At 38.2% G+C, this 16756-nt stretch overlaps 1 protein-coding gene across 1 annotated transcript; it reads left to right on the top strand.

The window, feature by feature from the left end:
• Window positions 1-95: 95 nt before the first annotated feature.
• HNRNPK (heterogeneous nuclear ribonucleoprotein K) lies at window positions 96-14028 on the top strand. Its single transcript, XM_078152673.1, is given in 18 exon segments — window positions 96-236; window positions 2701-2774; window positions 2881-2964; window positions 3481-3578; window positions 4129-4185; window positions 5670-5713; window positions 6614-6686; window positions 7213-7284; window positions 7792-7905; window positions 8332-8460; window positions 9451-9669; window positions 9671-9759; window positions 9871-9925; window positions 10289-10393; window positions 10781-10796; window positions 10874-10956; window positions 11826-11995; window positions 12753-14028. Coding segments are annotated over 16 exon segments (1416 nt in total). The 5' UTR covers window positions 96-236; window positions 2701-2774; window positions 2881-2906; the 3' UTR covers window positions 12787-14028.
• The last annotated feature ends 2728 nt before the right edge of the window (window positions 14029-16756 follow it).

Below are 16756 nucleotides of genomic sequence, written 5' to 3'. Positions count from 1 at the left end.
CGCGGCAGGGGCACCCCTCCCCCCACGCCCTGTTCTTTTGCCACCCCCGCGCGCGAGCTAGCAAGCGAGAGATTCTTTAGATCTCGCGAGATGCCGGCCCGTCAGGGCTAGTGTGTGAGAGCGAGAGAGGGAGGAGGGCGCTCGAGGCGACAGCACTGCAGACGCCATTATCCTCTGTGTTTCTCTACGGCATCGACCTCTATCGTCTGGCGTTTCTCTTGCTCTTAAACCTACAGGTAATGGGAGTTACTGAGGCCTCTGCATTGTGGGTTCGGGTAGGGCACTGATGCCTCTGAAGCGCTTCGGCAGCCTTTCTAGCCGGGTATTTTTAGGGCTGGAGAGGCCTCTCTGCCCAAAGGGAGGCGCCGGCGGAAGGCGGGGCTGCCGCCTCCTCCTGCGTTGGGATTGACGGCGCCTTGGGCCAATCACGTCGCCCTCGCGCCACCGCTGAAGGCTGAGTAGCCAATGAGGGATGGCGGTGGAGGGAAGGGCGGTAGAAGAAGGGAGAGCGCAGGCAGTGGGGGAGGGGAGTGAGGGGCCTGCGCTCGCTCTCTGTTTAGCTCGGACCGACTGGGGCAGCGGAGGCGTAGAAGAGAAGGCGGCCTCGTGCGGTAAGGACCTGGGCTGGGGAAAGCGTCGCGAGGGGGCTAGAACCCGGGTTGGAGACCATTTCTCCCTGTTTCTTGCAAAGGTTTCCTTCAGGGTGTCTCCGCATGCCCGGGGGTTGGCAAACCTCTTTGGGGAGAATGTTGCCTTGTGTCCCCCTCCCCCCACCTCCGCCATTTCCCTGATCTCGTTTTCATAGGATCCTAATACTCTAATTTTTTTTCCCCGGGAACCCCGAAACGATAAGATGAAGCCCTCCACTGTTGTTGGGGCCTTGTCGGCGAGGGTTATAGGAGGGTGGCGAAGAGGGGGCGGGATCTTGCGAGGGTTGGAAGGAGACCCAGAATCCTTGGTATCTTGGCGAGATTAGCGCCTTTGTGTGGGTCCTTACCGCGTTTTTGCTTCACCGGAGCTGGCGGTACGGGGGGGGGGTGCGTAAGATTATAATGACTGTTACATGGTGGCTCCGCTGCTTTGTCTCTCCCGCTGTGGCGGGAGGGGGGGTATCGGGGGGGGAGGGGAGGGCGGGGGATGAAGTCCTCCTGACCGCGTGGTGGGGGGAGGGGCCTCCGCCTAGTAGCACGTAGGCGCCATTACAGGGGCCGCCATTTCCCGTCGGATTCTGGTGAGGAAAGAGGCGCTGCGTTTCTGCTACGTCCTTTCGCCTTTTTTTCAGTTATCGATTCTTGGGTATTGGCGCCACCGTTGTACCGGTCGGCTTTCGGAGAAGAACAAAAATCTTTGATAGGGGACTGGCGAACCACTTTAGCCAAAATTTCGAGGTTAGCTCGGCAAAGTGAAGGCAAAGAGAAAGGCCTTAGGATGGCCAGCCGCCGCTTTACATACGTGTGTGAACCTCGCCAAATGAGATTTTACCACTCAATCTTAGGCCTGTTTCTTAGATGCAGGGAAGGGAGGGAACGTTTTGTGGACAAAATTGCTACAAGAAAATGAGTTATTAATGTTGGTGGATTTTTAACCCTATCCTATACAAGACCAATGAGCCACCAGTCGGCTCAACTGGCCACGTGTCGGCCTTTCTGCCAGTCAGAATTAGAGGGCGTCTCCTGCTGTGTCTTTCTGTGGTCTCTCTTTTGTAGGGATTAGACTGCCAGAAAATTTCGATCTAAACCGCGGCACAAGATGCTGTTAAAAAAGCTTCTCCCATGGAATTAAAGTTTAAATGCTTTCGTTAATATTAGGTTATGGTTAGATTATATGGGGCATTTGTAGCCCAAAGGAAACCAGCCAGGGTGCCCAAGATGAATTCTTTGCCATTATGTTATTTTGGATCATTATGCCTGATTTAAGTTGTTAGTGTTTAAAAGGAAAAAAAGACAACATTCTTTGCCTTGTTTCTGCTTTGTCTTAGTGATGATGCTACTGTGGGGGGAGGGAGATCGAGAGTGACAATAATACAATAGAAACACGTTTTCTTAGTAGATCTTGCACCAGGCTAGCATATCCACCAGAAATTTGACCTGGTGTGCCTTTTGAGAAAATTGGAATCAAGATTTTAAGTACTAGTATTCTAATTCTTGCTTTAAAATTCTTCCTTAATGTTTTACGTTCTCAAATTTTTTTGTATGATTAAGAAAGAGGGTGTAGTATTAAAAACAGTTTCAAAAGTACTAGGGTTTGCTTTATCAAGACATTTTATTGGAAGCAAAAGCAGGTCCTTTACATTATAAAGTAACCAAGATGAAAGAATTGGCATCAATGTTCCGCACTGTATGTAGCATACCCAAAAGATTCTTGTAGAAATAGCTAATTGTAACTTAGAATTTTTAAATTTTGTATCTGTATCAAGAAAAGTGATCTGAAATACCATGCCTATTTAACATTAGAAAGAAAGTTATTTTCCTTAAAGAGGAATGTCTCATCAGTGTATTTAGATGATGGAATAAAATTGAAATATCCATCCATTTAGAATTAACATGGTTTTTTAAGAATGTGTTTAGGGTCCTAGCTGTGCCCTGGGCATAAAAAATAAAAATTATAGGAATAGGAAGGTTGAGGTTCAATTTAAATTTGACGTCAGAATTAGTATTCAGTAATAGAAAAATCAAAACTGATTTATGTTGGTTTTTATAGGCTACTGCAGCACTAGGGTGTCAGTTGTTGATCCCGCCCAGAACAGTTCTGCCCTGCAAGGATATATAATACTGGTACGTTCTAGAAGCAGAGTCATTTCTTCACTTGTTCAGTTTAGCCAGATAGACACGGCTTACTTTCCAATGAACCAGATGTACTAGCTTGTTTACTCTTTGACAGATTGTCTACCCATTTAATCTGAGAAAATGGAGACTGAGCAGCCAGAAGAAACCTTCCCCAATACTGAAACCAATGGTGAATTTGGTGAGTGAATTTTGATACTTGTTTCCCAGTTACATGAGTAGTACAAATATGATGTGGATTTTTAAATGGAAGTGGCAACATGTTAAGCATTATAGAAACTTTAATATGATTTTTATTCTATATTCATTAAATATCCAGTGTCATTATTGGAAGCACTTAGCCATGTCCATGTTACTTACGGTTAAATTTAGTGCTTCTTTTGGTCCCTTTTTAAAGATCTAGTTCAGGATATTTTGTCACTGTGCATATTGTGCCTGATACTGGGGTGGGGGTGGAGGGTGGAACATTTGATCTAAACCGGGCTTGGAAAAGAATGTAACAGTATTTGTAGACTTTTGGTGACACTTAGCAGCAAATATTTCATCCAAATAGGAGTTACCTTCTATGTTTTAGAAACTTCAGTTCCAAGATTATTCTAACTTGTAAAATTGTCTGTAATTCTCCAAATGAAGCAGAGTTTGGGAAAGGATGATGATGTTAATTAGAGTTTTTTCATTCAAAATACCTAATTTTTAGGTAAGCGCCCTGCTGAAGATATGGAGGAGGAGCAGGCCTTTAAAAGATCTAGAAACACTGACGAGATGGTTGAACTGCGCATTTTGCTTCAAAGCAAGGTATGGTTTAATTAAAAATTGGCTGATATAATGATCAACACAGATGTCAAAAATGGGGCATCTTAAATTTTTATTTAGCTGTATTTCATGAAAGTAATTTTTTTTCCACTTACCTAATGAAGATAAGAGGTTGGGTTCAGAGGTAATAAGAATTTTTTGTTTTGTTTTTGGCAGTTACAAGTTTTGAGTGTTTCCCTGTTGGGGGGGGAATAGCAGGAGCAGAAATTGCCATCTTAAATTTTTTATAGCTATATACAGGTATCAATTATTGAGATTATTCTCAAAGTTATGTTGACATCTTTAAAACATGATGATTTTCTGCATTTATTGGGAAAGGGGTGTCATTTTAAAAGTAAGCATAAATTATGAGACTTGAAAAAATTGGCTTTTGTGTATGCTTTTATTTCTACAGCGTGCTTGGATAAGTGATTTTGAGGCCAGTGAAAATTTCGTCAACTTAATTTTTTTAATGGATCTTAAAGAACTTAGATTTGAGTGTTCTTGAACTGCAAATCTACATTAATATCTTCTGATTTGTTTGTTTTTATAGAATGCTGGAGCAGTGATTGGGAAAGGAGGCAAAAATATTAAAGCACTTCGTACAGACGTAAGTATTCAAGTCTTCAAACTACTATTCGGTCAGCTTCTGTTTACGTGTTGCTAGAAAATTTAAAATTTCAATCAGACTTCATATAATAGTCTAGGTACAAGCCATTTGTAATGATTTTTTTATATAAAAGACTTCGAGTTTTGCCATTCCTGTTACAATTAAAACCCAGATTGAGTCATGTGGGAAGAGGTTTGTATTAAACCTCTTCGATTTCTAACAGGATTCCACTAAATTATACACTTCAAGCAAGATAACATCTTAATTAGAAATATTGACAAAGCTTAAAAACCCCTTAATTGCACCATTTCCCATATGTGTGAATCAATTACAGTATTACTGAAAACCATTGCAGGTGGCTGATTTAACCCAGTGATTTTTTTTTTAATTCTTTTGATAAAACTGTCCATCTGTTCTTTAACAGCTTGCACATGAAGCACAAAAACATTAATGTTAAGGCGATTGCATGATTTAAATATTGGGTATAGGTTAGCGTAGGAACTTTATTCTATAATTGGGAAGCAATTTGTCAATGCCTGTGACTTGCGTGTTCAAATTTTATAGTGGGTTGACTCTTGTGATTAGACACATTTGATATGGCATCTCCCAGAAGTGTGTATTTATAGGACTTGACTACACCAAAGCGCCTAAATTATTTCTCATAGGCTACGCCCTTATATTTAACATCTTGCTAAAATTAAAGCAATTATGACTTTGTGTTGAACACTTATCTGACAGTATTTCGTTTCTCTTTCGGTCGCAGATCTTTGTATGTTCCTCTTGATTACTGTAAACTGAACTTGAAAAATTGTTTTGAAGTTTTCAAACTTGCCTATTAGGACCCAGAAATAAGTTTTAAACATCCAAAAACCAAACTTTTTAATAGCCAGGATTTTTGGTGGTGTGGAGTTTTTGTTTTACTTTTTTTCCTTAAATAAACATCTCTCCTCTTAATCCAGATGTTGTATATCATTATCTGGGTTATTAATTTCCCCATTTCCTCAAGATTTCAATAAAACAAGTTATGACAGGTTTTGTGTCTACCCTCATGAGCCAGCCTGCTACTGAAACAAAGTTTGTAAAAAGTAATTAGTTAGAACCATCATTTTAAGGTCCTTAAATGTTAAGGCACAGTCAGGTATAGAGCAGTCCATTATTGTGTTAGTCTTCAGAACAACTTAAGCTTGTTTCATTAATTGAGAGTAATGAGTATAGTTTGTATTAAATTAAAATTTATTGCTTTTCCCCCTTTTCCCTCTCCTTGTTTTTTTGGCCATATATCTCCGTTGCCCATGTACTGGATCGACTTACCCCTGCGTTGCCCACCATGACGTTGGCCCATCCGCCCCTGAACGCCCATGTGAAAACCCTGGTTGGCTATGCCCAAAAATGTGCTCGTTGCCAAACGGGTACCATACTTGACAACTTCTGATTGAATGCCCATGCCCAATGCCAACATCCACGAACGCCAATGACCAATGCAGTACAATGCCAGTGTTTCAGTCCCAGACAGCAGTGGCCCCGAGCGGTATGTCCCAACAGTTTATGCCTCACTGCCTGATTAGAAAGAGAGAAATGTATTTTATTACCTGCCTTTTATATAATTAAATAGTATCCCCTTTAGACGGTGTATTGTTTTTCAAGTTTCTGTCTTATTTTCCCCATTAAGTCTTTTTGTCACTGAACTTTTACCGTGAGTTGCCCACCCAAACGATCCACTAATTTTATTTCGATGGAAGGAGCACAGCTTCAAGTGTTGCATATTTGCTGCATTGTAAATCAAATTGTTTCAAAATAGTCTTTCGCTCTCTGTCTTTGTGGCCCACCTTGCTTCCCAACATTGCCTGTTCATAATTTTTTCTGATGAAACGCTAACTCTGGTTCACTTTACTTCACTTCTCATTTGTGTTGTCTTTGTTTTGTCTTGCATTTGTATTTGTTTTCTTGCAGAGCCCATTAGTAATCTAATTTCTAACTGGTCTCATAACTTTATTCCAAATATAATGTTCACCACTTGCATATAGTCCCTTTCCCCCACTTCTATGAGAAGGTGTGCCAATTTTTCCAATGTAATAGTTGAGGGTATCCTTAAATTAGTGGTGGCGGGGAACATAATATTCACTTCAGCTTCAGTTCTGGCCAATTTGTTGCCCACTTAATCTGAGCCCTTCCAAAAGTCCATACTCTTCTCTAGTCTATTTCTCTTTCTCTTCTCTCTCTCTCTCTCTCTCTCTGCAAGACTTTATCATGTCTGTTTTGGGCGTTAAAACAATGCATGTGAAAAGTCTGTAAATAAACTGCTTTAAATGGGGAATATTAAATAATCATGTGTTACTTTTCTGTGAAGTTTGCGTTTCTATGATGAACACAAAACTCATTTTTCTTTTCCACCTTTTTTGTACTCTCTGGTATTTGTGATGTTTGACAGCATATTGAGTATCAGTGCAGATATTGAAACAATTGGAGAAATTCTGAAGAAAATCATCCCTACCTTGGAAGAGGTAGGCTCATTTTTATTCATTTGTATATTTGGAATGAAGGGGGGATTATTAGTTTAAACAGGAATCTCTCAGCCAGTGGGGTGAGGTAACAGAATAGTATATTAGTACTTTGGGTACAGTAGTTGATGCTATGATTGCCTAGGCTGCTGCATAATGTGCGGCACTGCTGTGATTATTGTTAGGAATGTCATTTATGGACATTGTTATGTTCAGTGTCCCTTTTTATTATTACCATTAAATAATATGTATAGGCTTCTTAGAAACTAAATCAGTTTTAGTTATGGAAATTTGTGTTTCATTTAGCTAGAATTGGGGGGTGGTTGGGAGGGTAATGTTGCAAGCTCTTCAATTTTCTGACTGTCTAGAAGTATGAGAAAGTTTTGTTAAAATAGTTCAGTTAGACAAGGAGAAGTTTGTCTAGATAATATATGTAAGTTAAAGTGTTGTAGTAGCTTTACCAATATATGCGACAATAGCCTGATCACATTAGACACTTAACCTATTACTCTTATTTTTCTACTTTCAGGGCCTGCAGTTGCCATCACCCACTGCAACCAGCCAGCTCCCGCTCGAATCTGATGCTGTGGAATGCTTAAATGTATGTCATAGTGCCATTGAACCCCCACTGAAGTATGGAGCCTGGCCCATAGGATCAATTTCGTTTTAACATAGTGTACTTTTCCCGTCTCTAGAGAAAATGCTTGAAAATAAGATAATATGAATGGTCTTACAACTCACTGTTGACCCTGCTCCATGCTGCAGTGGGAATTAACTACATTTGCAAAGTGCTTTGCAGTCATTTATATTAATGGTGTTATTTGAATGTTGTTAATAATTTCTGTGGTAACAGCGACATGCTAAATGGCTGCAGTGTGGGTATGGTGTTGCAGGACCTGAAAAAAAAAATAGTTTTTTAAGGTGGTGCAGAATGTCCTTTTTGGGCCTGGCTATTGAGGATAATAAGCACATAACTGGTAAAGTTATTGAAATATAACTTCAGGTTGTTCACTGCAACAGTACATTGTGATTATGCTTATAAAAGATGGATGTGTTTGGGGGATTTTTTTTGGTTTTGCACTAAAATTTTATAAATCTCCATCTGCAGTACCAACACTATAAAGGAAGCGACTTTGACTGCGAGTTAAGACTGTTGATTCACCAGAGTCTGGCAGGAGGAATTATTGGGGTCAAAGGTGCTAAAATCAAAGAACTTCGAGAGGTAAAAAGGCACCTTTTTTTTTGGTTTTTTTGGTTTTTTTGCTCCTACCTTACTCCTTATAAAAGAGAAAAGGTTTTAGTACTATTTAGAAGATCTTTTCTGTGTGTAATTTCACATGTCATAGAAGTGGGATTTTTCTTTCTCTAGATTCCGATTCTGTCTGATCTTAATATTTGGGCAAATATGGCCAACTATTTTAAAATAAAGATTGCTTGTATGTCTGGGCTTTCACATTGCTATACCATACATAGCACTAAGTCCCTAGTTGTATTAGTCCTACAAACAAGCCCTCAATATTAGACATGTTTACTATCTTACACAAAGCAAATGTGAATTTATCAGGAAGTAGTAGTCTGTTAAGATGATTTAAGTCAATTAACTTAAACTTAATGAAAGTATGTTTTACTTTTTTAACTTATCTTACAGAACACTCAGACAACTATCAAGCTTTTCCAGGAGTGCTGTCCTCATTCCACGGATAGAGTTGTTCTTATCGGTGGAAAGCCTGATAGGGTTGTGGAGTGCATAAAGATCATACTGGATCTTATATCTGAGGTGAAAACACTGTCTTTAAGGTTTAATTTGGAGACTCTGGCAGGGCTGGCTGGTTCATCAGTATCTGTAGGCAATGTTGGAGAAAATGGTTAACCTTTTGTAATAGTTCACTTTGTGTGTCTTCACTGGTAACTTCCTAATCAAGCAACTTTACTTACCTAGCAGTTATTTAAGATTTCCATTATTGTTTAATTTGAGCCACCAGTTTAGGCTGGCTATTAGAGAAGAAAAAGTAGAGTGATAATATTGCCATTTTTTATTGTTATTGCTGTCTACAACACAACATAAGTAAATGACATTGCTCAGCTATCTTATTCTACACTAAGTTGTGACGAGATTTATTTACCCCGCTTTTGAGCATGTTTTAAAAATTGGCTTAGGAAGAGTACATTTAATTGGATAACAGTTAAATGCAGAGGAAAAGTAGAAACTGCTCACATTGAAGTAGGGCAAAATCGGGAAAGTCAAATACTGAAAGGCAGCATAAGATGTTGAGCACTAATGCAAAAATGAAATAGTGCTATGGCTTCATTTTTTGTATTTTTATCCCTAGCATGTTGTAGCTATTACTTGTTGATTAATATAATGTAATAATAATATAATTAATAAAATCATAAAGAATCCATGCAATTCTGCTTGAGTTTATCAAGAATATTCAAAGTTGCTGATGTTCTAAAGGTTACTGAATTTCCACGTGGGGATTTATCTCTAGCACACTTCTTTGTTAGTATTAAAATTTAGCAGACAATGGGGGTTAGGTATTATACATTTAAGTTTGGATTTGATTCTTAGAAAAATGACATTGAAGTATTCTAAACTACGAAAATGTCTGCTAGAAATTATTTGAAGTAGAATCACGTCAAAAAATGAGTATGCAAAGTGCCTCGGGAACTAAGCACTCTGCCTTTAAAGGGACATTAAATGATACATGATTCTTGCTTTCAGTTGTGTGTGTGATATTTCATAATCTTTTTTTTCCCCTCAATTTAGTCTCCCATCAAAGGACGTGCACAGCCCTATGACCCCAATTTCTATGATGAAACCTATGACTATGGTGGTTTCACAATGATGTTTGATGATCGACGAGGGCGCCCTGTAGGATTTCCAATGCGGGGAAGAGGAGGCTTTGATAGAATGCCCCCAGGTCGTGGTGGGCGTCCTATGCCCCCATCTAGAAGAGATTATGATGACATGAGCCCTCGCAGAGGACCCCCCCCCACCTCCTCCTGGACGTGGTGGCAGGGGCGGTAGCAGAGCTCGAAATCTTCCTCTTCCTCCACCACCACCGCCTAGAGGAGGGTAGGTTGTGTTTTGAGACCAGATACTTCAGGGGTTGAGTGACAAAATACTTATCTCACTTGTTATTTTTCTACAAAACTAACTTAAACATAATCTACGTTTCGCTTTCAGAGATCTTATGGCTTATGACAGAAGAGGGAGACCCGGTGATCGTTACGATGGCATGGTAGGAATTTTGATTTTATTACATAAAGTTATCTTGCTATGTTTTCTAGTAACCTTGTAGCAATTTAAGCTAATTAGCAATTTCATGTTCTTAAGAAATAAACTTTTAGTTTAATTTGGGAAAGACATTAGATGGCACGTTATAAGTTTGAGGTGCTATTTGGAAATGTTATACATGTAACATTTATTCAGCCAAGATTGGAGAAACTAATTTTGTCATCCCAGTGGCAAAATGCACTACCAGAGCTCCTTTTCCACAAAGTCACCGTATCATATAATGGAAAACAATTAATGAATCACAAAATCTTTCATCAGTATAGTGTATTTATGTTAACTAAGACTGTCTATTAACTGTGTAATGCAGGTTGGTTTTAGTGCTGATGAGACTTGGGACTCTGCAATAGATACATGGAGTCCTTCCGAATGGCAGATGGCTTATGAACCACAGGTTGAGTACCATGAGTTTACGGTATTACATTTTTTTTTAAGTCTTAAAACTTTATTTGAATCATAGATTGGTGTGGGTGCTTAGTGATTTCTGATTTGAACTTAATTAGTAAGGGGTGGGGTTTCTTTTTTATATAGAAATAAACATAGTTGGGATCTTTGTTATTTTAGTAAATGGGGATTAAATAAAGCTCAAGACATTCTGAAGGTGTAGAAATCCTTCTGAAATTAACTGGAAATAATATATGATAATGCCTTATGGGGGGGGCGTTTTGTTTTTTAGAGTAAAGACTTTGATTTCCTGGGTTCAATCAAAAAGTTGCATGAACATTTAATTGTTTTTAACACTGATCTTCATATAAATGTTTTATGGAATAATTTTTCGCATTTCTCTTTCCACAATCTTTAGGGTGGTTCTGGATATGGTAAGTGTTTTTATCCTTAAGTTAAAAAAAAAGTTTCCTGTTTTCATAAAGAACTTGATGCTTATGATTTAAATTAGATTATTCCTATGCAGGGGGCCGTGGCTCATATGGTGATCTTGGTGGACCCATTATTACAACACAAGTAACTATTCCCAAAGATGTAAGTAATTCCAGTTTTTTTTTCTTTTTTGCATATTCTAAAATTTAGAGTAACTTAGCAAAATTGGTTGAGTTTACTGACTTCAGCTTGAGGCATGAGCGTTTTATTTTAGGAGGAAAGAAAAAGATTATAAACACTTCATTAACATTCCTTAATTTGAGTCCTTAAAATGGTGCATCATGAGTGTTAGTATCCCAGGTATTATGGTAACATGAAGCTAAAATTTAAAAGCCCTAATTATGGTGAGGCCAATGTAAAAGAATGTTACTACTCCAAATTGGTCTGTAACCTCACAGGGATTGTGTTGACACCTTCCCTAATTTTATCCTTTTCAATGTGCAGTTGCCTAAAGGAATTCTTTGATCTTTAATTTGAAATTGGTAACTTATTTCTTACTGGCATTATTCATTAACTCAAGACCAGTTATTTAAAATGTATTTGACTGATCGATAATTTTAAATGAGGAAAGTGAGTTTTTCTGCCCAGAAAGTTGGGTGTAATTTTCACTGTCCTAATGAAACACAAATGAAATGCAGATTTATCTATAGAAGTGCTTAACCATTTTTTTGTGTCGTGGTTCCATTTAGCAATCTGGTGAAGCGTGGACTCCTCAGAATGTTTTTAAAAGCTGAAAGTGGGATTACCAAGGAAATCAGTTATACTGAAATTGTTAACAAGTTGATGGACCCAGAATCCCTTTTCTAAGACTTAACTAATTGAATTGCTGATTAATAATTGAGCTGTTTTGTACTCCTGGGTAATAAAGTTGTATAGTTAAAATTTTAGAGTTACTAAAATAGATCATAGGATTCTGTCTAAAATGTAAATTGTGGACTTTTTTTGATTATCAAAGTTTTTATACTTTTCAGTTGGCTGGATCTATTATTGGCAAAGGTGGTCAGCGAATCAAACAAATACGTCATGAATCTGGAGCATCAATCAAAATTGATGAGCCTTTGGAAGGATCTGAGGATCGAATTATTACCATTACAGGAACACAGGACCAGATACAGAATGCACAGTATTTACTGCAAAACAGGTAGGTTGAAGTTAATCTTTAAATTATTTTAATTCACTTTAACATACTAGAAATTGAAGCTTTTTTTTCCCCTCAATTGATATTTCTTTTAGAAGCCATGGTATCTCAAAATCTATTTTGGGGGACCTAACTTCTAAACATCCTGGTAGTTTGCTTTCATTTTCTTCTGCTTTCTTACTAAAATGAAGACACCCTCAGTACTAATCTTGCTGGAAGAAGCCTTAACCAAGCAGTCCTCTCATTTCTCTGGTGAAAACTGCTGCAAAAACTACTTGTAATAAATTATATAGAGCCTGTAGAAAATATGGAAGATTTCATTGGATATTGGCCTAGTTCTGTGTGGAAGACTAGTGATTTTGTTGTTTTTAGATAACTAAAACGACAACAAATCACAGTCTGCCATATGGCACAGGCCATGCCTCTACAGGACAAGTTGAAAACATTGGTGCTGTTAATGCAGCATTTCACACCTGGCATTTCTTTGTCTTTCCTGCCAAATATTAACAGCTTTTTAAAATTTTCATTTTCTTAATCCTGCTATGCTGTCTGTTATTGTTAAGAAGCATTTTTCTGCTGTTGGACTTTTAAGTCTTTAATTTTAATTGCTTATGTTTTCAAATTTACATTACATTTAAACTTTAATTGACAAGTTTGTCATTTTAATTTAGCATTAAATTTATTGTCTTTTTTTTAATGTTGATGCAAGATGTTCTGTACAAAAATTCTAATTCGCATTTTTTTTTCTTTTCTTTTATAGTGTGAAGCAGTATGCAGATGTTGAAGGATTCTAATGCAAGATATTTTTTCTTTTTTATAGTGTGAAGCAGTATTCTGGAAAGTTTTTCTAAGACTAGTGAAGAACTGAAGGAGTCCTGCATCTTTTTTTTTTTATCTGCTTCTGTTTAAAAAGCCAACATTCCTCTGCTTCATAGGTGTTCTGCATTTGAGGTGTAGTGAAATCTTTGCTGTTCACCAGATGTAATGTTTTAGTTCCTTACAAACAGGGTGGGAGGGGAAGGGCGCGCAAAACTAACATTGAAATTTTGAAACAGCAGCAGAGAGAGTGAATTTTATTTTTGTTCATTGTTGGTAGTAAAAAAAAAATAATAATTTTTTTTCCCCTCCTGTAACTATTGTGAACACCTTGCTTTGTGGTCACTGTAATTTTTTGGGGGGGTGGTGGGACAGGGGAGAAAGAGTATCAATAGTCCACGTGTCCCTGGCATCCATTCAGAGCAGTGTGCAGAATGTAATGCTCTTTTGTAAGAAACGTTTTATGATTTTTAAAATAAATTTAGTGAACCTATTTTTGGTGGTCATTTTTTTTTTAAGACATTAAATCTCAAATGGATAAATCTTTCCCCCTAGACAAAAGCAGCACTAATTAAACACTAAGTTTGATTTTCAGCTCCTCTGTGGATATAGGCGTATCTTCTTGGACACATAATAAGCAAATAGTCCTGGTGACAACTTGATGACTTGAAAGTCCATTGCTTGGGAAGGAATTGCATCACATTCATTCATGCAACAAGCTGGTTTTTGCAAATGCTTGCCCCTACTTGCAGCACAATTTTCTATATTAGTAATTGTGAAGAACAACCAAGCTGGGAGCAGTACCACAAATTGGTATAGGTACACACCTGAAGCCTGATTAGCAGCAAGTTTTACTAATCAGAATAACACTTGGTTATGAAAATGACTGAAGCTGAATAAATTCTGGTTATTTTTAGATAATTCCTCACTTGTAGACTATAAAAAAAAACTGTCAACTTGCCTGGTGTCTACTAGTTAAAACTTTGTAAAAATATATATATATATACTTGTTTTTCCATTGTATGCAGATTTGAAAGAAAGATGTACCATTTCTCTGTTGTATGTTGGATTATGTAGGAAATGTTTGTGAACGATTCAAAAAGTGATAAAAAAAAAATACCTGTGGATGTTTTGTGTAGTATCTTGGCCATTTGTATTAATAGTTAAAAGTTCTAATTTCACTTCCAAATAAAAATAAACTCACACAACGCTGGATTTGATGTGCCCAGTTTGGAGAATGAGTGATATTGTTATTTAGTTTGTTTGAATCTTTTTATTTCTCTTTTAAAGAAATAACAATAATCTCACATTTAAATTATACTTTTTTTGGTATGGTATTATAGTTTTACATATAGCAAATTTTTTGTTTTGAACATGGTTTAAAATGCTTTATGACAACTCTTAAGGTTACTTAAAAGTATACCTTGCCCCAGGTAGTTGATTATATCACTATGATAATGAGTTGAATTCTGAGCGATTGTGATGTAGTACATTCTCATTGTCTACATAGTCAATAAAGGGGCCTAAAATGGGTGAAAGGTTCAGTGATAGGATATGGGGGGGAAGGGAATTAGCCTAATTTGTTTTCCAAATGTTGCACCCCTCTACCAGTCTGGTTAAAATGGAATTGCTTAGGTTATAAAATAGCATGACACAAGTTTGCCATGAATTTGATAGTGCCCAACCACATGAAATAGAAACAATTTAGCCAACTTTTTCCTACAAATAATTTAAGGGGAAAAAATGTTGGCTGCAACTGGGTTTTTTTAAATTTACTTATGGTTTGTAAGGGCTCTGGAATGATTAGCTTTTCATTAGTCTTCCCCTTTTGTAGGACTAGAATGCAAGTTTGATCTCTGTTCACTTTACAAATGCATTTGGAGCTAAAGCAGAAACAACTGATCATTTAAGGTAAAAAGGAAGCAAACACTTGTTCGGTTCTATTTGACTGACCTAGTGGGCTATATCCTGCTAATGCTGTCCATGGGGTTTTCCTTTTTCATTCTCCAGTGGATTAAGAGAAATGGGTTAAGTGATTGTCCAGGGTCAAAGCCAGTAAGCTGGACTTGGGTCTTTTCTGACTCCAAACCAGTTCTCCCTGAGCCTCCTTTCTGCCTCAGGCAACAAGCTACAAGGTAAAAAGATTGCTTAAACAGTAGAGCCCCCCCAGTATGGGGCAGCTAGGTGATAAAGTGGATAGTGCATGAGGTCTGGAATCAGGAGGACCTGAGTTCAAATTTGGATTCAGATACTTATCTGGGTGACCCCAGGCAAATTATTTAACCCTGTTTGCCTCAGTTTTCTCTTTGGTAAAATGAGCTGGAGAAGGAAATGGCAAACCACTCCAATATCTTTGCCAGGAAAAATGAAGTCACAAATGAAATGACTGAATACCAATAGGGCACTAAGTAGGACTGGCTAAGGATAGTAAGAAAACTTTCCACTTTCTACCCTTACAGAGCTTACAATGTAGGAGGAGAGATGAAATAAGTTTTGACAATTTAGAAGAATATGGAACTAGAAGGCAGTAATAATAAAGTGGGATTTTTGTTAAGTAGATTTTGAAGTAAAGGACCTTCCATGGAGGGAACAGCTTCAGCAGAGGTCTATATAAAAACAGGAAGTAGTATTTAAAGATCAATTAATAGTTCCATGTATCTGAGGGTGGGGAACCTTTGGCCTGGAGGCCACATGTGGCCTTTTAGGTCCTTGGGTGTGGCCTTTTGACTGAGTCCAAGTTTTACAGAACAAATGCTTTTTATTAAGGGGATTTGTTTGTGAAGTTTGGATTCAAAGGGCTTCACTTAAGCTTAGAGGGGCACATGTGGCCTCCAGGCCAAAGGTTCCCTACCCCTGGGTTAGGCAAAGGAGAATGTTAACTTGTTCAGTCATGTCCAACTCTTCTTGACCCTGCAGACCATTCTGTCCACTGGGTTTTCTTAGCAATAATACTAGAGTGGTTTGCTATTTCCTTCTCCAGTGGATTAGGACTTGTCCAGGGTCACACAGCTGGTAAGTGTCTGAAGCCAGTTTTTAATTCAGGTTTTTCTGACTCCAGACCCAGCACTCTATCCCCTGAGTCACTTAGCTGCTTCTGAAGGGAAGTATAGTGCAAAGTAAGGGAAGAAAGGTAGGTTGGGGGCCAGATCATGAAGGGCCTAAGTGTCATGCAAAAGAATTTGTACTCCATTTTAACAACAAAATTGGCAAAGTGACATTAGAATTGTACTTTAGGGAAATTATGCTGGTAAAGAACAATCAGAGGCAAAGGAGTTTAGGAGGCTATTAATATTACAAGAGAGCAGATAATAAGTTATATATTAGGTATAGTAGAAATAAAAAGACAGCTGCTAGAGCTATTTGGAAGGTAGAATCAGTACTTGCCAACTGACTGAATGTGAGAAGGGGAAAGTGTCAAAGATAACTGAGGGTCATCTATCCCGTGATCTTCAGGCTGGAGGCCTGAAAGGATCATTAGCTTGACATCTAGCTTGCACTGTCACATTCAAGTTTCATTAGACTCTCCTCTGGAGAACAAAGTAACACCATTCGTTTCTCCCTTCACCCTGGGTGATCCTAGAACTCATCAAGTTTGACCATGAGAAATGGGTGAGATATGTCACCAACTCTATTCTGGTGACATGGAGGTCTTCCAGTCTCTTCTCTATTCCTTACAGACCCTTGGCACTGTCATCTGATCTACTGGTGTAATCTAAAGACCCTTAATCCTGGCACATCCTTACTAACTGCATCAGTGTTGCATGCTTACATTTTCCAGGCTTTTTTTCCAACCACCCTGCAACTGAACTTTCTTCTCTCTTGCATTCCCAGCACTTAACATGTAGTATGCTCTTAATAAATGCTTCATTTATTGCTTCTCATTCAATGAATGAGGTGCCTAGGTCAATCACCCCTTCTGGCTCAGATTAAGGCAAGGGGTTTCATAGG

This window comes from Phascolarctos cinereus, unplaced genomic scaffold, assembly GCF_003287225.1.
Source record: "Phascolarctos cinereus isolate Bilbo 61053 unplaced genomic scaffold, phaCin_HiC Scaffold_4;HRSCAF=312, whole genome shotgun sequence".
Taxonomy (NCBI): domain Eukaryota; kingdom Metazoa; phylum Chordata; class Mammalia; order Diprotodontia; family Phascolarctidae; genus Phascolarctos; species Phascolarctos cinereus.
This window is presented reverse-complemented; position numbering and strand designations above follow the sequence as displayed.